Source organism: Mustela erminea, chromosome 19 (assembly GCF_009829155.1).
Source record: "Mustela erminea isolate mMusErm1 chromosome 19, mMusErm1.Pri, whole genome shotgun sequence".
Classification (NCBI taxonomy): domain Eukaryota; kingdom Metazoa; phylum Chordata; class Mammalia; order Carnivora; family Mustelidae; genus Mustela; species Mustela erminea.
Window position 1 is genome coordinate 58,726,131 of NC_045632.1, and position 18,418 is coordinate 58,744,548.

General features: G+C 62.5%; 1 protein-coding gene across 3 annotated transcripts in view; it reads right to left on the minus strand.

Annotated features, from left to right (window-relative positions):
• Window positions 1-217: 217 nt before the first annotated feature.
• The window catches only part of FBXO31 (F-box protein 31), a 39,749-nt gene continuing 21,548 nt past the window's right edge, over window positions 218-18,418 (minus strand). For all 3 annotated transcript variants that reach the window (XM_032324956.1, XM_032324958.1, XM_032324957.1), the window contains 6 exons: window positions 13,266-13,433; window positions 12,500-12,574; window positions 6,888-6,997; window positions 6,154-6,307; window positions 4,560-4,930; window positions 218-1,823 (listed from right to left, as the gene is read on the minus strand). In XM_032324956.1, coding sequence (XP_032180847.1) covers window positions 1,601-1,823; window positions 4,560-4,930; window positions 6,154-6,307; window positions 6,888-6,997; window positions 12,500-12,574; window positions 13,266-13,433 — 1,101 coding nt within the window. In that variant the 3' untranslated portion in view covers window positions 218-1,600. The remainder of the gene's footprint in view (window positions 1,824-4,559; window positions 4,931-6,153; window positions 6,308-6,887; window positions 6,998-12,499; window positions 12,575-13,265; window positions 13,434-18,418) is intronic.

Here is an 18,418-nt window from a genome sequence, read left to right on the forward strand (position 1 = left end):
AAACTGGGACAGCGCCTCGGCCCTGCTGGACGGATGTGGGACGTGAGCCATGGTGTCTCCGACAGCCGGCCAGAGGGAACCCCCTTCTCGGCTTGCCTCCCTCCCGAGTCGGGAGGCCGGGAAGAACCTCCTCGCAAGTCCGTCGTTTAGGGACATGCCCAGAGCTCACCCACTCTACGATTCCGGGAAGCAAAGGGAGTCCAAGAGTTGCCAAAAGTACTGAAGCTAGAGCAATAGGGACTTTTTATTTTTTAAAAAAAGGCCAGTCAGGGAGAAATTCGTCAGGAGAACAGGTTTCATGGGACATCTCACGTTGGTCTCTACAGGAAGGCACCACAAAGCTGCCCCTTTCCCTGGGGACCCTCGCCCCCAGTGTGGGGGCCCGGCGCAGTCCGCCCAGCAAGGATGAGCATCACAGAAGGGGACGGGCGGTCTGCCTCGCCCGTGAGGCCGCCCCCATGGAAGGTGCGCGTGAGGACAGCTCTCTGCAGGCCGGAGGCGGAGCTGCAACGAATTCTTGGGGGTCCGCGTGCATTCCGGGCTCTGTTCTCAGGGGACGCTAAGATCAGCAGAGACCTTACGGTGGCCCCAAAAGCAGGTGTCAGCGGGACACACAGGCACAGCACCCGCAGGAGCGCCTGTCATCAGGGTCCCCGCCTCGGAGGATCCCAAGAGGCCCTGGTGTCCACAGCGCATTCCGTCCATGGGCGTGATGTCTAGAAAGCTGCCCTGCGCCCTGCAGAGGGGGGCCAAGGTCCTCTGCGCATCACCGGCTCTGCTGCTCAGGCCTGGGAACAGCAGCACCGGGCGCGCCCTGCACATGGGGAACGCGGGGCTGTTTCGGACGTGGCCCTGCTGAGTTCCGGGGCAGGTCCTGGGACAAGTGGCTGAGCTCGGGGTTCTGACGCCAGCGCGTGGGCAGGAGGTGGGTGGGGGGTGTGCGAACAAACACCTGCGTGGGACTGGCTGGGGCGAAGGTCCTGACTCTGAAGCTGCAGAGACCAGGGCGAGCAAGCCACCCTTGCCTATGGCCCGCATCACGGGCCCCCTGCACTGCTGCCCAGCCCGTCAGAGCTGAACGGCGTTTGTCTAAAATCCAAGCAGGTTAGTAGAGAAATGGGAATTCAGTCCAGGGTCCTGGCCCAGCATTCCAGACCCTCCCCGGAGCTCCCTTTATGCACACTCTGCCCCCCACCCAGACTGCCCTCACCCCAGGCCCCTGCCAGCCTGCAGGCCCCGTCCCTTGCCTCCAGCCGGCACGTCCCCACATACGATGCCTCTGCGCAGCCCCCAGGGTGGCTCGGGCTGTCCCTGAAATCCGCAGGCCGAGGACAAACCCAGCTTCTCCACTTGAGTTGTTCACAGAACTCTGCAGCCAGCGTCTCCATCGGTCCTCTCCTGGTTGTTTCTTTCCGTAAGATACGCTCCGTCAGCCTTCCCACGAGCTCCGGACAGGACACGCGCGAACATCACACACTCTGTACAAAGAGTCCGGGGGGGGCTGGGCCGAGACTCCGCCGTCGTGGGTGCTCTGGTCAGAGGCCGACTCTCCAAAGTGCATGCTGCTTGCTCTCCCAGGCGCAGGGTCCGGGGCCGCCCGTCAGGAGGTCAGGGACTGGATGTTCTTGAGCATCTCCTCGAAGGCCTGCGGGGATGGCGCCTCTGCATTCCGGAAGGTGGCCTGCACCCTGCTGTACAGGCTGAAGGATTTCAGCTCCAGCCAGATGAACCCAAAACGGTCCTCGTCGAACAGGATAAAGACCCCAGGGGTGCGCTCGGGGCTGGTGAAGCCGTGGCCGGCGATGAGGCCTGTGCCGTAGAAGCTGTGCCGAGACAAGAGGGAAAGCGCCGGGAGGAGAGTGAGTGCCGGAAGGAGCGTGCTGGGCCCCGTCCTGCCCCCGCGGCCCCCTGCTGCCGCGTCCCCACACCACGGGCCGGCCCTCCGCCCCGCCACCTGGAAGCAGCACGTCCCGGAGCCCCAGACAGCCCATGGTCCGGACCGGCAAGCGACTCGAAGCGCCAGTGCGCGGAGTCGTGGGCCCAGGTCAGGCTGACCTGCCGCCCGCCGCCCTCCCACCAGCTCACCCAGCCCAAGAAAGGGGGCCTCGGGCAACCCCGCCCTGTACTTCTGCTCCGGAGTCCGGCTTCGTAAAGCCGGCCCCGGTACCGAAACCTCAATTCCCGGGACAGCTGCGTCAGCACGTCCACGACTCCAGTGCAGTCACCACAGACGTACTGGCGCGTCACTGTCACTGTCGTGCACTCAGACTATAGGACTTTCAAACGCCCGTAAGGCCAAGGCTCAGGTTTCAAGAGCAACGTGGGACTGAGATGAGACACATTTGTCTTTCTTGCCCCGAAACTGGGGCTCACAGAGAGAACGAGGAGCCAGGAGCCGGCCCGATCTCCCAGCACACAGAACGGCGCCCAGCACCCCGACCTCCAGCCACCACGCCCAGGCTCCGCTGGGCAGGAGGGGGAACGGGCCTGTGCTGAGCGTGTGTGGTTCACGGGACTCTCGGGTGCAGAAAGTGGCACCAGAACCCACAGGGAGCCAGTGATGCGGCTGAGGTTCGTACTGGGGACAGCCACGTCCCCCATCCGCGCTGCGGCGAGGCCTCGCAGACACTCAGATCCAGCAGGGAAGGGGCCACAGCACACCCCTCCCAGGTCCCGAGGCCAGTGTGCAGCCCACCCCATGCCTTCACCGCAGGGCGGGCCTGACAGCACCCAACGGAGCCCACGGGGCTCTCGGCCGGCCACGAGACACCGCAAGCTGTCCAGTCTCAGGAGGACAGCAGACCGGCCACGAAACACCGCAAGCTGTCCAGTCTCAGGAGGACAGCAGAGCCCTTCTCTTTTATGACCGCTCGCAACAGTCGGAATCACACTGGAACACCACCTGTATGCCTCCTCTAGGAAAACCCGAATTCAGCCACTTCTGTGGTAATTGTGTAACATGAGGGAAAATGACACGGATCTCCCCGGTGGGAGATCACAGAAGAGTACGTGTGCTGACCTCTGCCCCAGGGCCTGGCACCAGCTCCCGAACCCGAGAGTCCTAAGGGACAGTAACACTAGGAGGGGACCGACTAGGAGGGGACGGGCCAGGAACGGAAGCCTGGAACCTCGAGCAGCCCTGCCTTTCTCCAGACGGGAGAAGGGCTAGAGACGGAGCTGACGACTGGCCAGGCCTCTGTGAGGAAGCCTCCGTGACATCCCCAAGTACAGGGCTCGGGGAGCTCCCAGGTGGGAGACCCCTACGAGCACCCAGTCCCCGGGGGTGGAAGCTGCTGCATGCGGGACCCTACGCATCTCCGCCTGTGGCCGTCCACCGGCGTCCTTTCTCAGCTCCTTCAACGAAATGGCAGACATAGTGTTTGCCTGAATTCTGTGAGCTGCCCCAGCACATGAATGGAACCTGAGCAGCTCGCGGGGACCCCCGACATAAAGCTGGTTGGTCACAAGCATGGCTGACGACTTCATTTCGGTGTCTGAGGGGACAGAGGCAGTCTTGCCGGGTCTGACACCATCTCTGGGGGCGGCGTCAGGACTGAGTCCAGTGGCCGGACACCAAGCTGGCGTCGTGGAGAACTGCGTGCTGGTGTGGGGGGCACCCCCTGAACTGGCACCGGGTACTCAGAACCAGTGTACCCAGCAAGCCCACACAGACACCTAAATCCTCCCTCGGGAGTCAGAGCCCTGGCCACACTTATGCCGCATGTGACGCGCCAGTCAGACCACCAGCACCGGCACGAGCCAGCGATCAGTCCCGAAGTCAAGGAAACAGACCTTTCCGCCTTACTGGACAGACATGGAGGCCAGGCAGCTATGATGCCAGGAGACAGACAGGTCATCACCTCAGAACATCCCCTAGGGCAACTGTGCAGGAGAACTTTCTGCAGGGACGGAACGTTCTAGACCTGCACTGTCCAAATACACACGTGGCTGCTGGCACCTGAAATGTGGCCAGTGCGACGGAGGACCCGAGTCTGTGGTTTCTTTTGTTCTGGTTCGTTGACACCTAAGAAGCCCCGAAGTGCAGAGGGCCGGGGCAGGGGGGCCTGAGCAGCTGAGAACAGTGGCCCAAGACAAAACCATAAGAGCCGCGGTCAAGCCAAGAGCAGGCCGGCCCCGGGGCAGGACTGTGCCGCCAGCCCTCTGCGCAAGCCGGCTCCCCGGGGAACAGGTGCAGAAGGGCCCCCTCCTCACTGGCCCCTTTCAAGGCCACCCGCAGGCTCGCCTGCCTACCCTTCACCTGACCGCTGAGGCAACACAAGGCACTAGGAAGGAGGAGGCCTCCAGCCCGGCGGTTCTAGTAAGCCTGGAGGCTCCCCGGGGGGAAGAGGTCGGGAGCCTCCGAAGTCTGTGCAGCCCAGGGAAGGGCGCTGTCCTCGAGCCTAAGCTGGGGCCCACACAGAGCGGTCAGGGGCTCCCCGCCCGGGTGCAGGGAGCCCCACACTGGCCAGTGCCGAGCCGGCCCCCACAGCCCGTCTCCACGCCGGGAGGGGAGGCCGGACTCCCCGGAAGGCCCGCTGCGCCCCGCCCCCACTTCTTACCACATCCTGCAGGTGCGGGGGTAGTCCTCGTTCCTCGAGCTCACGCCCACGGGCAACACAAACGGCTGCCCCTGCCCGGGCTGGGCACCCGCGGCCTCTGCTCCCCCGGCCTCCCCGACCTTCTCGGCAGGCAGCTCCGCACCGGGCTGGGCAGGGCCCTGCTGGGGCTCTCGGGGGCTCTGCCGTCCTCCGGCCCCGCCGTCCTCCAGCCCGCTCTCCTGCTGCTGCTCCTGGCGCAGCCGCTCCCGCACGTCCAGGACGAGGCGGGAGAGCTCGCTGAAGTTGCGCAGGCTCTCCACGTCAGGCAGCTGGATGCGGTGCCTGAGGTCGATCTCGACCGTCTGCTGCCCGGCGGGGATGTTCGGGTCACCCTGCGGAGCGAGCACGCAGCCGTCAGCGGGGCTCAGGGAATGGCAGCCACACACTCTGCATGGTTCCTGCCACGATCACGCCCCCGGCCCTGCGAGCTCACTCCAGCGTTCCCACGGACTTAGCGGCATCCCTTCTGATGTAAGAACGTTTCAGAAGTCCTCAAAAAACACGTGCCCACGGCGCACACCTCGTCTGCGAGGGCGTCTTCGAAACTAGGGGCTGACGGCACCCGAGTGACCTCGAGAGGCACACAGACACCCGGCAGACTGGTTTGCATGCACCTGGGACCTCCTGGTGCGGAACAGCTCCCATTCTAGAACACTGGGGCTTAGAGAAGGGCACAGACCCTCCCAGGGACGGCAGGGCAGACCTGAACGCAGGCCCCAACCTGTCCGCCTGACACGCAAACGCTCCTGAGCCTGAACCTGGGAGAACCTGCAGGCCCGGCGGCCCCACTGGGGGCCCCAGTGCTGGGCTCTCCACGCAAGGAGCCATCCCAGGGTGCCGGGCCCTGCCAACCCAAGTCCAAGAGCACAGCTCCCTGAGAACAAAGAATAGGCGCTGCGCCCCAGGACACGTGAGTGTGCCAGACAGAAGCACACCCCAAGTACGCACATGGCAGGTGAGCGCGGTGTGGGTGGGGCCCCTGGAGCACGCCCGGTGTCCGGCTGGTCCGAGACCCCTACTCTGTTCAACAGCCCTCCGACTGTGCTGGTCAGCTGCCGGGCCAGGATGGCCGCGGGAGCCCGTGTAACAGTGCGGGCAGTCTCCAACGGAGTCGCACCTCAGGGCCACCAGGGGCGCTCAGGGAGCCCCTCTCCACTGAATCAGAGTGAGTGTGGCCCCCATGGTCCGTGGTCCCTGAGTCTCCAGGGACTCAGCCTCAGGGTTTTCTCACATCCCCAGGGATTCTGCGTGTGGCCAGGACGGGAGCCGCAGATAAAACCACCCTAGAAATGCTCCAAGTCCCCTGGAGGGGTTGTGAAATGCAAATTCTGGTTCAGTGGGTCTGGGAGGCGGGGGGGGGGGGGGGGGGGGGGGGGGGGGGGCCGGGGGGGCGGGGCGCACTCCCAATCAGCATTCCCAGCCCACTCCCCGGTGCAGGCTACCAGGGGTCCAGAGCCCACCCTGAGCAGCCGGGGCGCAGCCTGAGCCTCGATACCGCGCAGCCGCTCAGACTGACTTCACAGAGCGGGGTCCGCCAGGCAGCGCCCAGACTCACCGTGATCTTCGTGCCCCGGGCACGCTTCCCGTGGAAGCTGAGCATGACGATCTCCAGGCCGTGGCTGCCGTAGGTGCCTTTGAAGAGGCCGGGTCTGATGAGGTCATCCGGGTGGCTGGGCGGGAGGTAGATGCGGCGGTACGTCAGGCAGTTGCTGTGGGGGGAACCGGTGGCATGAGAGCGGCTCGGCGGGCAGGCCCAAGTACGGAGCTCACTCGCCAAGCTGCCGTGTGAGGAAGGGCAGGGCAGGGTAGCCGAGCACAGCCGGGCGGAGCGGGGGCACCCGTGTTCCTCGCCCCCCCGAACGCTTGCAGGGCCCATCTCACACCTGCTCGGATCCCACCAGGGCTGAGCAGGGGCGCACACTCACGCTACCAACACGGCAAGGGAACTGGGGTGGGCGGCGCTCTCTAAGGGGGAGGGGCTGCCGCTCCCGCTCCGCCGGCCTGGCACAGGAGCCCCGGAGATGGCGAAGGGCACGGTCACCGCGCAAGGCCTATTTCAATGGGTCCCGGGAAGAGGGCGTGGGGCAGAGGCCGAGGCAGGAAGAGCAGTTAAGAGAGGAGGGCTCCCCCCACCGCAGACGTGGGGAAACCACCCCGAGGCCCCAGCACACGGGCTGGTCCTGTCCGAGCACACAGCTGGAAGGCGATGAGAACCCGACAGAAAACCGACACCGAGGGGGCGGCAGGGGGCAGGGACTGCGCTCACGGGACCATGGGGGCCGCACTCACTCGTACTGACTGGTGTAGATGAACTTCATGAGGATGAGCTCCTGCATGTGCTCGTGGAAGATGTCCTCCAGCGTCCGCCCCCACTCCTCCCGCAGCCACGTTCGGAATTCCTTCCAAAAGAGCACAGGTCACGAAAACGCCACGACCAGCAGGGAGGACTGCTCACTGTGGCACTGAGTATTCTTACAGCTGGGGTGACGCCGCGGGCACAGCAGTGCCCAAGTCCCAGCGGGGCGGACAGGACGGAGGCGAAGGCTGGACAGGACGGGGGCTCCCACAGTTTGCTCTCCGAGTCCCTGACTTCCTTCCTGGGGAGCTCAGCCACCAAAGGAAGGTAAGGGGCCACGCTCTCGCTTTGCCAGAGCACAGGGGCCCAGACGTCAACAGGCAACAACAGGGACCGTGGGATCCCTTCAGGCAAGGCTGGGGCCACAGCCCGTGTCCAGAGCTCCCAGGTAGCAGCCACAGGAGTCTCACTTCTGTGGCCACTCACAGGACATGCGCTGTCTACACCGAGCCTGGTTCAGGGGCTTCTAGGAAAGCGGGAGCACAGCAGGACTCTTGTCGCTGACCCCCGTGCTGGCCTCATGGGCCAGAGCTGCTTTCTGCCACTGCGATGAACAAAACAGGTATGGCGGGGGTGGCGGGGTGGGGCAGACGTGCCTTCCCAGTTATGTGACATGTTCAGGAAGTTGATCTGTGACAAGGGAGCTTGTACAAACACCGTGTCCCCAAAGCTCAGTCACGAATCTGTAATTAATCCACAGCTCGGTTCCTAGCTCCATACAGTGTTTCTAAGGACCGTCCTGAGTTAGCTCCACGAACAGAAGCAAACGTGATTGAACAACGACAAACCAGGAGAGCTACAGCGTCTAGGTTCCTTTAGTGTGCTCCCGCACAAACCCTGGCCGCACACGGAAACCCCTCAGCGCAGCGACGAGAGCACACGGCTGTGGAGCCTCAAGCTCGTTACCTACGACCGACTGCGCGTCTCTATACCAGCAGCACGAAGTTGAACAACGGAGGGCTTTACGTCCCATTTCCAGCAGCCTCCAACAACTTATGACCTGGGAATACGTGTTAGCAGGCATATGCGCGACCCCTTCTCTGACAGCCACGGGCCTGGCGGAAGGAAACGGAGACACCCCACAGTACACGTGCCCGTGGACCGGAGTTCCCGGTACCAAGCCAGCAGTTCTCTCCAAGGTCATCCGAGGACTCAACGCCATGACAGCCCCAGTCCCACCAGGGTCTCTGTACAAACTGACAATTGTGAAATTCTTAGGGAAGTGAAAAGAACCTACAACGTCCGAAACAATCATGCAAAAGAACGAAGCTGGAGGAACCGCACCGAGATCACCTCTGACTCACTCTGAAGCTGCAGGAGCCGAGACAGCAGTACCGACACCGGGGTCAGTAACCACCAACGAACGAGACGCAGGCCCAGAGCCCGACCCCGCTATCTGGTCCGCTGCCTTCCGACAAATACAGCCAGTCCACCCGTGGGAAAGAAAGTCTCTTCCACAAACGATGCTCCAGCAGCTGGACATCCACACCGAGAGAAGGAACCACGATCCCTGCCTCACACCACACACAGGAAGTACTTCCGGGCGGACTGCGGACGCAAACACAGCACGGAGCTACCCAACTTCTGAAGAGGAGACTCTGCAGCCTGGGGACAGGCAGAGTCTTCTAAGACAGAAAACAATCACACAAGAAAAAACTTGGCACATTAGACTTCAAACCCGTCCACTCAGATGAAGCAAGGCCCCGAAAAGCAAACGGCTGAGAAGAGCCAGGAACGGAAGGGAGCTAACGCAGCGAGTCACGGACGCGCCCGTGCGGAGTAGCAGACACGCTGCGCGCCCCGAGCCCGGCTTGTGAGGAGTCATCATCTTATTTACTTCCCCCGGAAAGGTCAGAGGCATTAGCAATACCCATTACCCAGTACCCAAATACCAGACCCGATTACTCAGAACACAGACCTCGGAGATATGTTCATTACGAAATTACCTCCTGAGCGACGCATGCCCAAGGAAATCACAGGGGCCCGGAACACGCAAGACGGGAAGAACATGGACCCGAGCTCGCTCACCGGGTGCCGGCTCCGGGGAACCACCACCTGCGTGTGCGCACCGGCCCAGGAGACGGGTGCGCACACCCTCCCTGGTCTACAGTTTGAGCAACCCAGCTGGCCCGTGGCAGTCGGAGCTACTCCCCGGGCCACGGGCTAAGTGGGCTTGTTTCCGCCACGGCCAAGACGAAGGCCGTCCGGAGCACAGGAGGCCGGGGCTCACCCACCCTGGTGGGAGGTCGAGGAGGCCCAGGAAACTAACGACACGTGACAAGAAATTGGAACGTCTTCAGGGCCTTTTCCCTGGCAACTCCACTTCCGTATGGTCCAAACACCAGGGAAGATTCTGCAGAGTGCAGGGGCCACAGGGGGGACACCTGCAGGCGGTCAGCATGGTGTGAAGGCGTTCACGTGTCCTCTCAGTCTCCAGACCCCTCACGTGCCACCAGTGACAGCATGGCCCCATTTCACAGATGAGGACTGAGGCTCTCAGAGAGCAAGTCACCGGGCAGGTCAGGAGGGCAGCAGGGGGAGCACAAACCCCATGTCCGGCCACAGGAGAGCAGGTTCACTCACGCCATCGCCCCACGGATAACGGATGGAACGTGATTTAAAAATGAAGACAGTAAAGAATTCTAGTGAGACTGGAAAATATTTCTGGAAGCGCTAAAAAGCTTTAAAAACAAAACTAAACAAAAAAGACTCAAATTAGATGCACTTAGATTGCAGTTACCTTGCAGGGCAAGAAGGTATCATTTCAGCATGAGACAGAGACAGGAGTCTAGTGCCACAGCCTCTCTGTATGACCGAATACAGACGCACCAGAGGCAGCAGGGCTGCGGCCAGCAGACGCCCACGGCCCGGTCCGGAGGCACGAGCGCGGCCAGCAGACGCCCACGGCCCGGTGGGGAGGCACGAGCGGGGCGCCGCAGGCTGCGGCCTCCCATCCTCCCTCCTCCTCTCTTCCCAGCTCTGCTCGGCCTCGCAGGCCCCCGTTTTCAGAAGCCTCAGGGTGCGGGGCTGGACAGGCACAGGGTGGGCAGGGAATGTGCCAGCTGGGCCTTGCCGTCCCTGGGAAGGAGGCCAGGGAAGACGAGGCCGGGCAGGCTTGGGGGAGCCCCACAGAGGGGCTGCACGGTGAAAGCACACAGGTCACCCAGAGGCAGCGTGAGGGCGGTGGAGGCAACCGCAGCCCGAGCATCCGATCACGCCACGGCAGTCTGCACTGGCACTCAGAGCTGGACACGGCGGCAGAAAGCCCGGGACTGGAGCTGGGGGTGAGCAGCGGGAGGGCCGGTGAGCAAGACGGGGCGCGTCAGCCAGAGACCTGCAGGGCAGCTGTGGCCTTCACAGGGCAAGGGAGGGAGACTCGCGGGCTCCTTCGTGGGCAGCACACCCAGCGGGTCTGGGGCCAGCACTTCTCAGGGCACACGGCCTCCAGATGGGGTTGTCACACAGTGTCACGGAGACTGGAGGAGGGCACAGCACCGGGCCAGCTCCCGGGGGCATGAGAGGACTCCCTCCTTCCGCGGAGGAGATTGCGCTCACCCTCCTGCTCCCCTGCTAGCCCTGCTGGCCGCCGGAGCCCTCCATTCCCTTGGGGGCACCATGCGGCCCCAGAATTCTAAATGACCATCAGCCATCAGAGCACAAGGAGTCATAGGGTAGGGCTCAGCCTTGTAGCTCAGTGTGCAGAGTGATCCGGAACATGGCACTGTCCCCCCACGGCCTGTCCTCTCTCCCTGGGGCCTGACGCCACTCCCCTGGGTCCCAAAGACTCCGCGCGGAAGTGAAGACATTTCTGGCGGACTCATGAAGTGGCAGGAGACCCTTTCCCCAGACGGCTGAGGGGCAAGACAGGGGAGGGACAGAGAGAAAAGCAGGTGAGAGGTGAGGGGCAGCTGCGATGGACAAAACGACCCGAGGGCCAGATGGCAAGTTCCCCTCTGCTCTGCCTGCAGACGCGGCATCTCCCAGCCCGGCCTCCCCGGACGGACTCCGCAGGACAGACAGACGCCTCTGACTACAGAAGAACAAAAACAGAGAAACTCCTGGATAAAAAATATACGATAAGCCAAACTAAAAGACAAAACATGAGGAAAAATACTGGCAACTCATGCCTGATTTTGATTTTCTAAGAGGAAAAAAGCTCCCATCAATCAACCAGAAACACAGCAGCACCCAGAGCCGCGAGGCGGTTTCCCAACAAGCGCGTCCCAGAGGAGCAGCCGCAGGGAGCCCCGCACCAAGCCCCGACCACGGCCTCGGTCCCCGTCACAGAAATGCAAACGGACGCCACGGTCCCGAGACCAGCAGAGCTTTGCTCCCACCCGGGCTGCACGTGCTCTTACGTTCCATGAAGGCCTCAGGTCAGGGCTATTGCGGCCAGAGACAACAGCAATCCGCTTCACAGCCACGGAGCCCGCTCAGACGCGGCTTGCAAGACTTTTTTCGGATCCCGGTGCGTGTATTTCCAGAAATACATTGCATGGCTTTTTAAGTCCACAGCTGAGGGGCTGCTGTTCTCAGAAAACACACTGGCCCTTTCCACCGCAACGCGGCCTAGAGCACCCGCCTGCATGACGACCGTGCGAGCCCTCGTCCCCAGCACCGTCACGCGGGAAAAGTGCGTCGGCCCCGGCCGTCACCGTCACAGGCCGAGCATGTGAGAAAACAGGGCCTCGTCTCCCTTCAAGGGATTCCCACGAGCCCTTGTGCTCTCTGCAGACACACACGTGTGTGTGACTTTACCTCGCGCCTCCCTGCAATTCCGCAGCTCACGGGGAAGCTGTCGGACTCAGAACCTGAGAAATACGCAGCCAACGAGTAACCGTCAGCTCAACAAGGACCCTGCTTTTCCAAAGTCCAGCTTTCTTATTTATTTGACAGAGAGAGATCACAAGCAGGCAGAGAGAGGGAGAAGCAGACTCCCGGCTGAGCAGAGAGCCCGATGCGGGGCTCGATCCCAGGACCCTGAGATCATGAGCTGAGCCGAAGGCAGAGGCTATACCCACTGAGCCACCCAGGCGCCCCCGAAGTCCAGCTTTCTGAAGAACTTTCTGGAATGGCCGTATGTGTGACCTGGATCCTCCAGAAAGGCAAACTCAAAGGTGAGGAGATAGCACCCATGCAGATAAAAGGAAATCCCAAGAAACTCGCGGGTGTGGCTCAGAGACCAGCCTCCCCGCAGCACCGCCGAGACCCGGGAGTCAGCCCCAAGCCCGTCCGTGGGGAGGACACAGAGGCTCCCCGCCACCTCACACCCAAGAAGGAACCTCCAGCAGCTCGGGCACGCTGGCCAAAGGGGCGAAGGAGAGCCCGTCAGAGGGAACGATTCCTCCTGGGCTCGATCAATCCGCGGGGCGGCGGGGAATGAAAGCCTGTCCGCGTGGACACGTGCACGGGACGCCCTGACGAAGGGTCAGACGCACGGACCGGGCTGAGCCGGGGAGACGGCCCTCCGCTGGGCGCACACTGGCGATGTGACACCGTTCGCCCCCACGCCCGTGCCCCGCGAACAGAAGGGGTACAGACTCACCTCCTGCCTCCCACCAGACATCCTGTGGTGGTCCGTCTGGTTGCACTTGGTGGAGAACTCATCCTTCTTCACGATCTTGAGCATTCGCCACAGAGGAGGGGGGACCGAGTCAGCCACGGGCGGCAGGGTCAGCCTCTCCCACACCCACACCCCCCACACGCGTGCCGGAGCCCAAGAGGCCACCGAATAGCGGCCCATCCAAAGAAGGGAGCTCAGAGCCACCCAGAGCACGCACATCCTTCCCAGGGGAAGGTGACATGCGTCTTCCCAGGAGGACACTCTATGGCAGGAAAGGGGGCCTGGTGCTTTCGTCATGTGTTAGGCAACACCCATGCTTCCTGGGGCGGCTGTGTGCCAGACTGTTCCCAGAGGGCAGAGAGTCTTAGTCCGAGCTCATGGTCTCACTAAGAGGAGCCCAGAGGGGTTGGAATCATGACAAAAACAGCGATCGGTTCCAACTGAACACACAATCCCGGGGGGCGGGGGCATCACAGCACGCACACATGGGAAACAATCGGTTCCAACTGAACACACAATCCCGGGGAGCGGGGGCATCACAGCACGCACACATGGGAAACGCACCCCAGGTGGACCGAGCCCCACCTCCTCCCACGTTCAGCACTCGGTGTGGACACGGGTCTGTAGCTGGGAACACCACCGCCGCTCAGCCAGCACCGCCCCCCGCCTGCCCCTGGGACCGGGAAGGACAGAAGGACCCCGGCCCCTCGCCTGCACATGGCTGCCAGGCCTCGGGGGCCCCGCTCACCTGGATGTGACCATTGTGCGGCCCTCTGTGGCCATACATGCACTCCACTGTGGCCGACTTTCTCTCCATCAGGTGGACTCTGAACAGAGGCTTGAATCGCATCGGGTCGTCCACGTGCGGGTCGTGGGGGGGCAGGTACATCCAGCCAATGATGAACAAGCCGTCCACCTGCGGGGAGCAGACGGGCACGAGTCCACGCAGGGCTCGGGAGGAGGGGCCAGGACGGGACCGGGTCCCCAAGGACCACCCTGGCCTCCACGCGGCAGCCCCACAGAGACTCTCGGGGCCAGGAGGCCACCTGGTCACCACGACCAGCATGGCCCGCCTACCCAGCGCCCGGTAAGTAGAAGTGGTTATTGCCTGGAGACCGGGCAACGGTCGCCAACCGCACTGCGCGGTCACCAGACCTGGGAGAGCGGGCCTTACGTGCTCTGACCCAGACAGAACCGCAGCAGGAGGGGCGGGCGCGCTAACCCCGCCGGCGGCAGACATCCTTGCCCAGCGGGGACAGATACCAGCCGAGTGAGGGGCTCGTCGCACACCTTACCATCCCACCTGCCCACTGGAAATAAAGGGACACACGCCTGCAGCCTTATCTACAGCAGCCGAGATGCGGGAGCAGCCCCAGTGCCACCGACAAAGAGACGGACAAAGACGTGGTGTATGTACCGTGACACGCCGCTCGGCCGTCAGAAAAGACGAAATCTTGCCATTTGCGACGACAGAGATGGACCTAGAGGGTCGTGTGCTAAGTGGACTGCGTCAGCCAAAGACAAACGGGTTTCGGCCACACGGGGAGTTTAAGAAACAAGACGGACAAAAGCAGCAGAAAGAGACGGACAGACACAGAGAACAAAGACACGGTCCCTGGGCGCGGGGCGCGGGGCGCGGGGCGCAGAGGGCAAGATGGGCGAAGGGGAGGGGAGGGGCGGGCGGCCGGCTGCGCGATGAGCAGGTCACAGGGTAAGTCAGCGGCGCTTGTGAGCGCAGCTAACGGACCATGTCACCCAGCTGAAACTCCCGTAACACCGTGGGTCAGCACGCCTCAGTAAAAAATAAAATTCCGAAAGAAAAAAACAAGCAAGTTTTGTTTAAAAAATAAGGTGGAAAAAAAAAAAGTAGTTCAACCTACACCTAAAGGCAAGCCTCGTGGAGAGCAGGGCCAGGTCTGAAGTCGGAGGGACAGGCCGGTCGGCGCTAGACCGCAGCAGGAGGTGCCCAGGAAGCACCAAACCTGCCAAACACGAGGGGTCAGGGGGCTGCCTCGGGCAGCAGAGCCCCGCGAGGCACACACGGATGCCGCACGCCGGCACTACAGACTCGGCTCCAAGCAAGCCACCATGCTCAGGCCGTTCTGCAGCCGTCCGGAAGACGATGTAGACCAGGCCTCAGGCCATGTCACAGTGTCCCCACCACATCTGCAGGGCGGGGCAGGGACAAGGCCCACTCGCAAGGGAACACCCTTAAAGACCCGCACAGAAGTATGAACAGACGAAATGCCATGGGCCTGGGATCTGCTCTAAAAACCCTGGAAATCAGAGGCAAAGGAAGGAGGCAGGTCCCACGGGCTCTGCCGTGCCTGACAACAGAGGCGTCCACGCTACCATCAGTCTTCCAAGGCACCCAACGGGGTGGCCGTGGTGGACGTAGCGTCAGAGTGGGGAGTGGTCCCCAGGCACAGCACACGGCATGTTCCCCGAGGCCAGAGGGCCAGCCCCACGGTCGGGGACCTGGGTGTCTGGCAGCTGGCTCTGTCTCACCCACTTCCACCGCGATCCGGTCTGAGCTGACGAGTGCGACCTGGCACTGTGCTGGCATGACTCTGTTTCCCGTGATCATCCCCTGCTTTCAGAAGCTGCAGTGTTTTCTTGTCACTTTGTTAGTCACCGCGAGCGAGAAAAACAACGATCACCCTCCCCGCCTAAAGCACGGAAGGCAGCCTGCCCACGCCGGGAGCGGTCTGGCTCGTCCTGGGAGAAGCGCTCTAAACGCAAGGCTCTCCCCTGCGGTGTCAGACGTAGACAGAAAGCGTGTTTCGTCACAGAGGTTTCCGCCAATCATAAGGAACACGAAGCAGTACTTATCCCCGTCCAAAACCCCACCCGGTGGGCACACGACAGTGTCTCAGCTCCCAGGGTCCCCGGGCGCCCGCGCGAGGCAAGCTGGGAAAGGCCCACACCAAGGCCCCGACGTGCCGCTTGTGAGACGCACTCGAGGCCGGTCCCGCGGACTAGGGCCTCCCGCGGACTAGAGAGCCCAGAGGGGAGCAAGACCAGAACGCCAGCGCTCCCCACGGGGCACCGGGCTTCACTCCCAGCGGCCCTCGGCTGCAGCGACATGGGGCCAGGCTCCCGGACACTGCGTCCCAGGGCTTCTGTGCAGACAGCCCCCGGCAGGCCAGCGGAGTGAGGATGGCCGCACCAGAGACCCAGCAACGTGCCTACGGTCCAGGTGCCCGTAAAGCACCAACAAGGAGCATCTACCTTTCAAAACACGGCTGGGAAGCAACTGGGCAGAAGCTACACACGAGATGGCAGGACCTGTTCCAGCCGAGAACCAGGGTCTTACACGGGATGCCCCGCCTGCGGCCACCGACTGTGAGAGCCGCCCACGCCGCAGCCTGAACACTCCTGAAGACACCGGGGGCACGCTCAGTGGCCCCACGACGAGAACCAAGAGCCTGAAAACAGGCCCAAGAGCCTTGGGCTTGAGGCGAGCCCAAGGAGGCAGGGCCTCCCAGCCCTCTGCCCCAGGTCCCCGACTGCAGGGTGCTGAACCCCCCAGCTGCCACAGAGGCCAGGGCTCTCGGGCAGGATCCCAAGGAAGAGGGCCCCACAGTGTCTACAGCTCTGGGTCCCAACCTGTGAGGGGCGGGAGGTGCAGAAGCCAAGCAGAGAGCGCTGCCAAGACGCTAACCCCCCAGGACGGAGCGCAGGACCCCTTCCCCGGGAGCGGAAACGCAGGCCCTGGAGAGCGGCAGGCGCCCAGCCCCCTGGGGACATGCTGTGGAGGGGCCATCAGGAATGAGACTGGCCCTCACCACACCTGGTCGGGGCCAGGCACGCTGCTGGCTGGGACCCCAGGCCAGAGGCCGGGCACCCTCCGGGGGCAGCAGCGTCCACAGCCGCGTGTGCAAGCGCACCAGCAGCCCCACGGCCACACCTGAAAACCCAGGGGGTAAAAGCAAACTGTGAACTGAACCGGAGATACAGAACTTTGATACATTCAAGACACAATAAGGAAAACAAAGGTCACCAAAAAAGAAAAAATAAGCCAGACTTACATCCTGACCACAGTGGACTGACAGGGACTGCCGTGAACCCCAAGGCGACAACAGGCACAACAGGCACACAGGGCTGTGATCCCAGAGAATGAAAGAGGTGATCCCTGCTTCCCCCTGGATTCCTGCCAGAGGCACCTTCCAGACCCCAGGGCTCAGAGGCCAGGCAGAACCGGGCAGTGCTCCAACCTGAGCAACCAGAGACCAGAGCTCAGGGGGCTGGCAGGGCTGGAGTGTGGGGGTCGAAGTCCCAGAAAGGAAGGAGCTGTGCAGAGACAGAGCCCAAGATCTGCCGAGGGACCCGGGTTCCAACCACTCACCGAGCCCAGTGCCACCTGCGCAGCGCGCTAGACTGCCCGGCTCTGCGAAGCCGGGCAGGCCTCCTCAGGGAACTCCCAGGGCAGGGCAGGGGACCCCCCAGCACTGGGACCTTAGACAGAGAGCTACAGCACATCGCTAAGAGGCCCAGTGGTCCTCCCGAACACCCTGTCTGCCTGACCAGACTAACCCCACCTGAGGGACAGGAGTCATCCAGCTCAGAACTCGTTAACAACAATGTCGACCACCGCAGGGAGAGGGGCAGGCGCACAGGGGCTGGGGAAGCAGCAGACAGCCAGAGTCTGGAAGACACGGCGGCTGAAACCAGAAACACCGTGCTCCCAGCAGAGGCGGGGGGTGGGGGGTACCCTCATGGGACGTCAGTCAGGCTGCTGGCAGGACGGACACCTGCTTCCAAGGCAGCCTCCACTCCCACTGGGCAGACTGACCCCTCTGGTCCTTGTCTGCGGGCCCCGGCCCCCTCTCCCCCTACACTGGGGATGGTTACCAGGACCATGGCTCTTAGCTCAGCAGCCCTCCTAGCCTTCAGTGAGCCTGATACTCAGAAGGCAGAGGGTAGGGCCTCTGGGGCCTGACCCTTGGGGTCTGTCTGTGTGAAAAGGTCCCCGTGATTAGACTCGGGCTCTGTGTGTTTCGCAAGCGATGGAGAGAAGTGGGGCTTGTGCTTCATGTGAAACCAGGAGGAGCCCAAAACAGAGTCCTACTGCTGGCTAGTGAATGTGATCCTCAGGATGGGTCCTGTTGGCCACGTCTCTCCCCAATAAGGCCCCACTTCCTCCCTGTAATCTTGATCACTAAATAATGGGTCCCAAGAAAGTCCCTGTCCTAATCCCTGGAATCCCTGTGAACGTCATCACCTTACACCGCAAAGAAAGGATTAAGAGACCTGACGTTAGGGGGCACCTGGGTGGCTCAGTGGGTTAATAAGCCTCTGCCTTCGGCTCAGGTCATGATCCCAGGTCCTGGGATCGAGTCCCGCATCGGGCTCTCTGCTCAGCAGGGAGCCTGCTTCCTCCTCTCTCTCTGCCTGCCTCTCTGCCTACTCCTGATCTCTGTCTGTCAAATAAATAAATAAATAAGAGACATGACGTTGAGGATCTTCAGAGGTTTCTGGCTCATCTAGGCAGGCCCTGAACGCCATCCATCACTTGGAGCCCTCTGAGAGGGCGGTGGACAGAGGTCTGAGACACATGGAAGGGGAGAGGACGGAGACAGAGGTACAGGTACGGCCACAGAAGGGCCACTGAGGCCCTGTAGCTGAAAGAGGCAGAAGGATCCTTTTCTGGAGTCTGCGGACAGAGCATGGTGACCTGGAAACACCTTGGTCTCAGCCCAGGAACACTGATGGAGGACGGCGGGCACACGGACTGAGGACATCGGGAGGACTGACGGGAGGACGGGGAGCACACGGACAGGGGATGTGGGGCACAGAGACTGAGGACGTCGGGCACACGGAGGACGCTGGGCACACCGACAGAGCACATCAGGAACACTGACTGGGGACACTGAGCACACGGAGGACGCTGGGCACAAT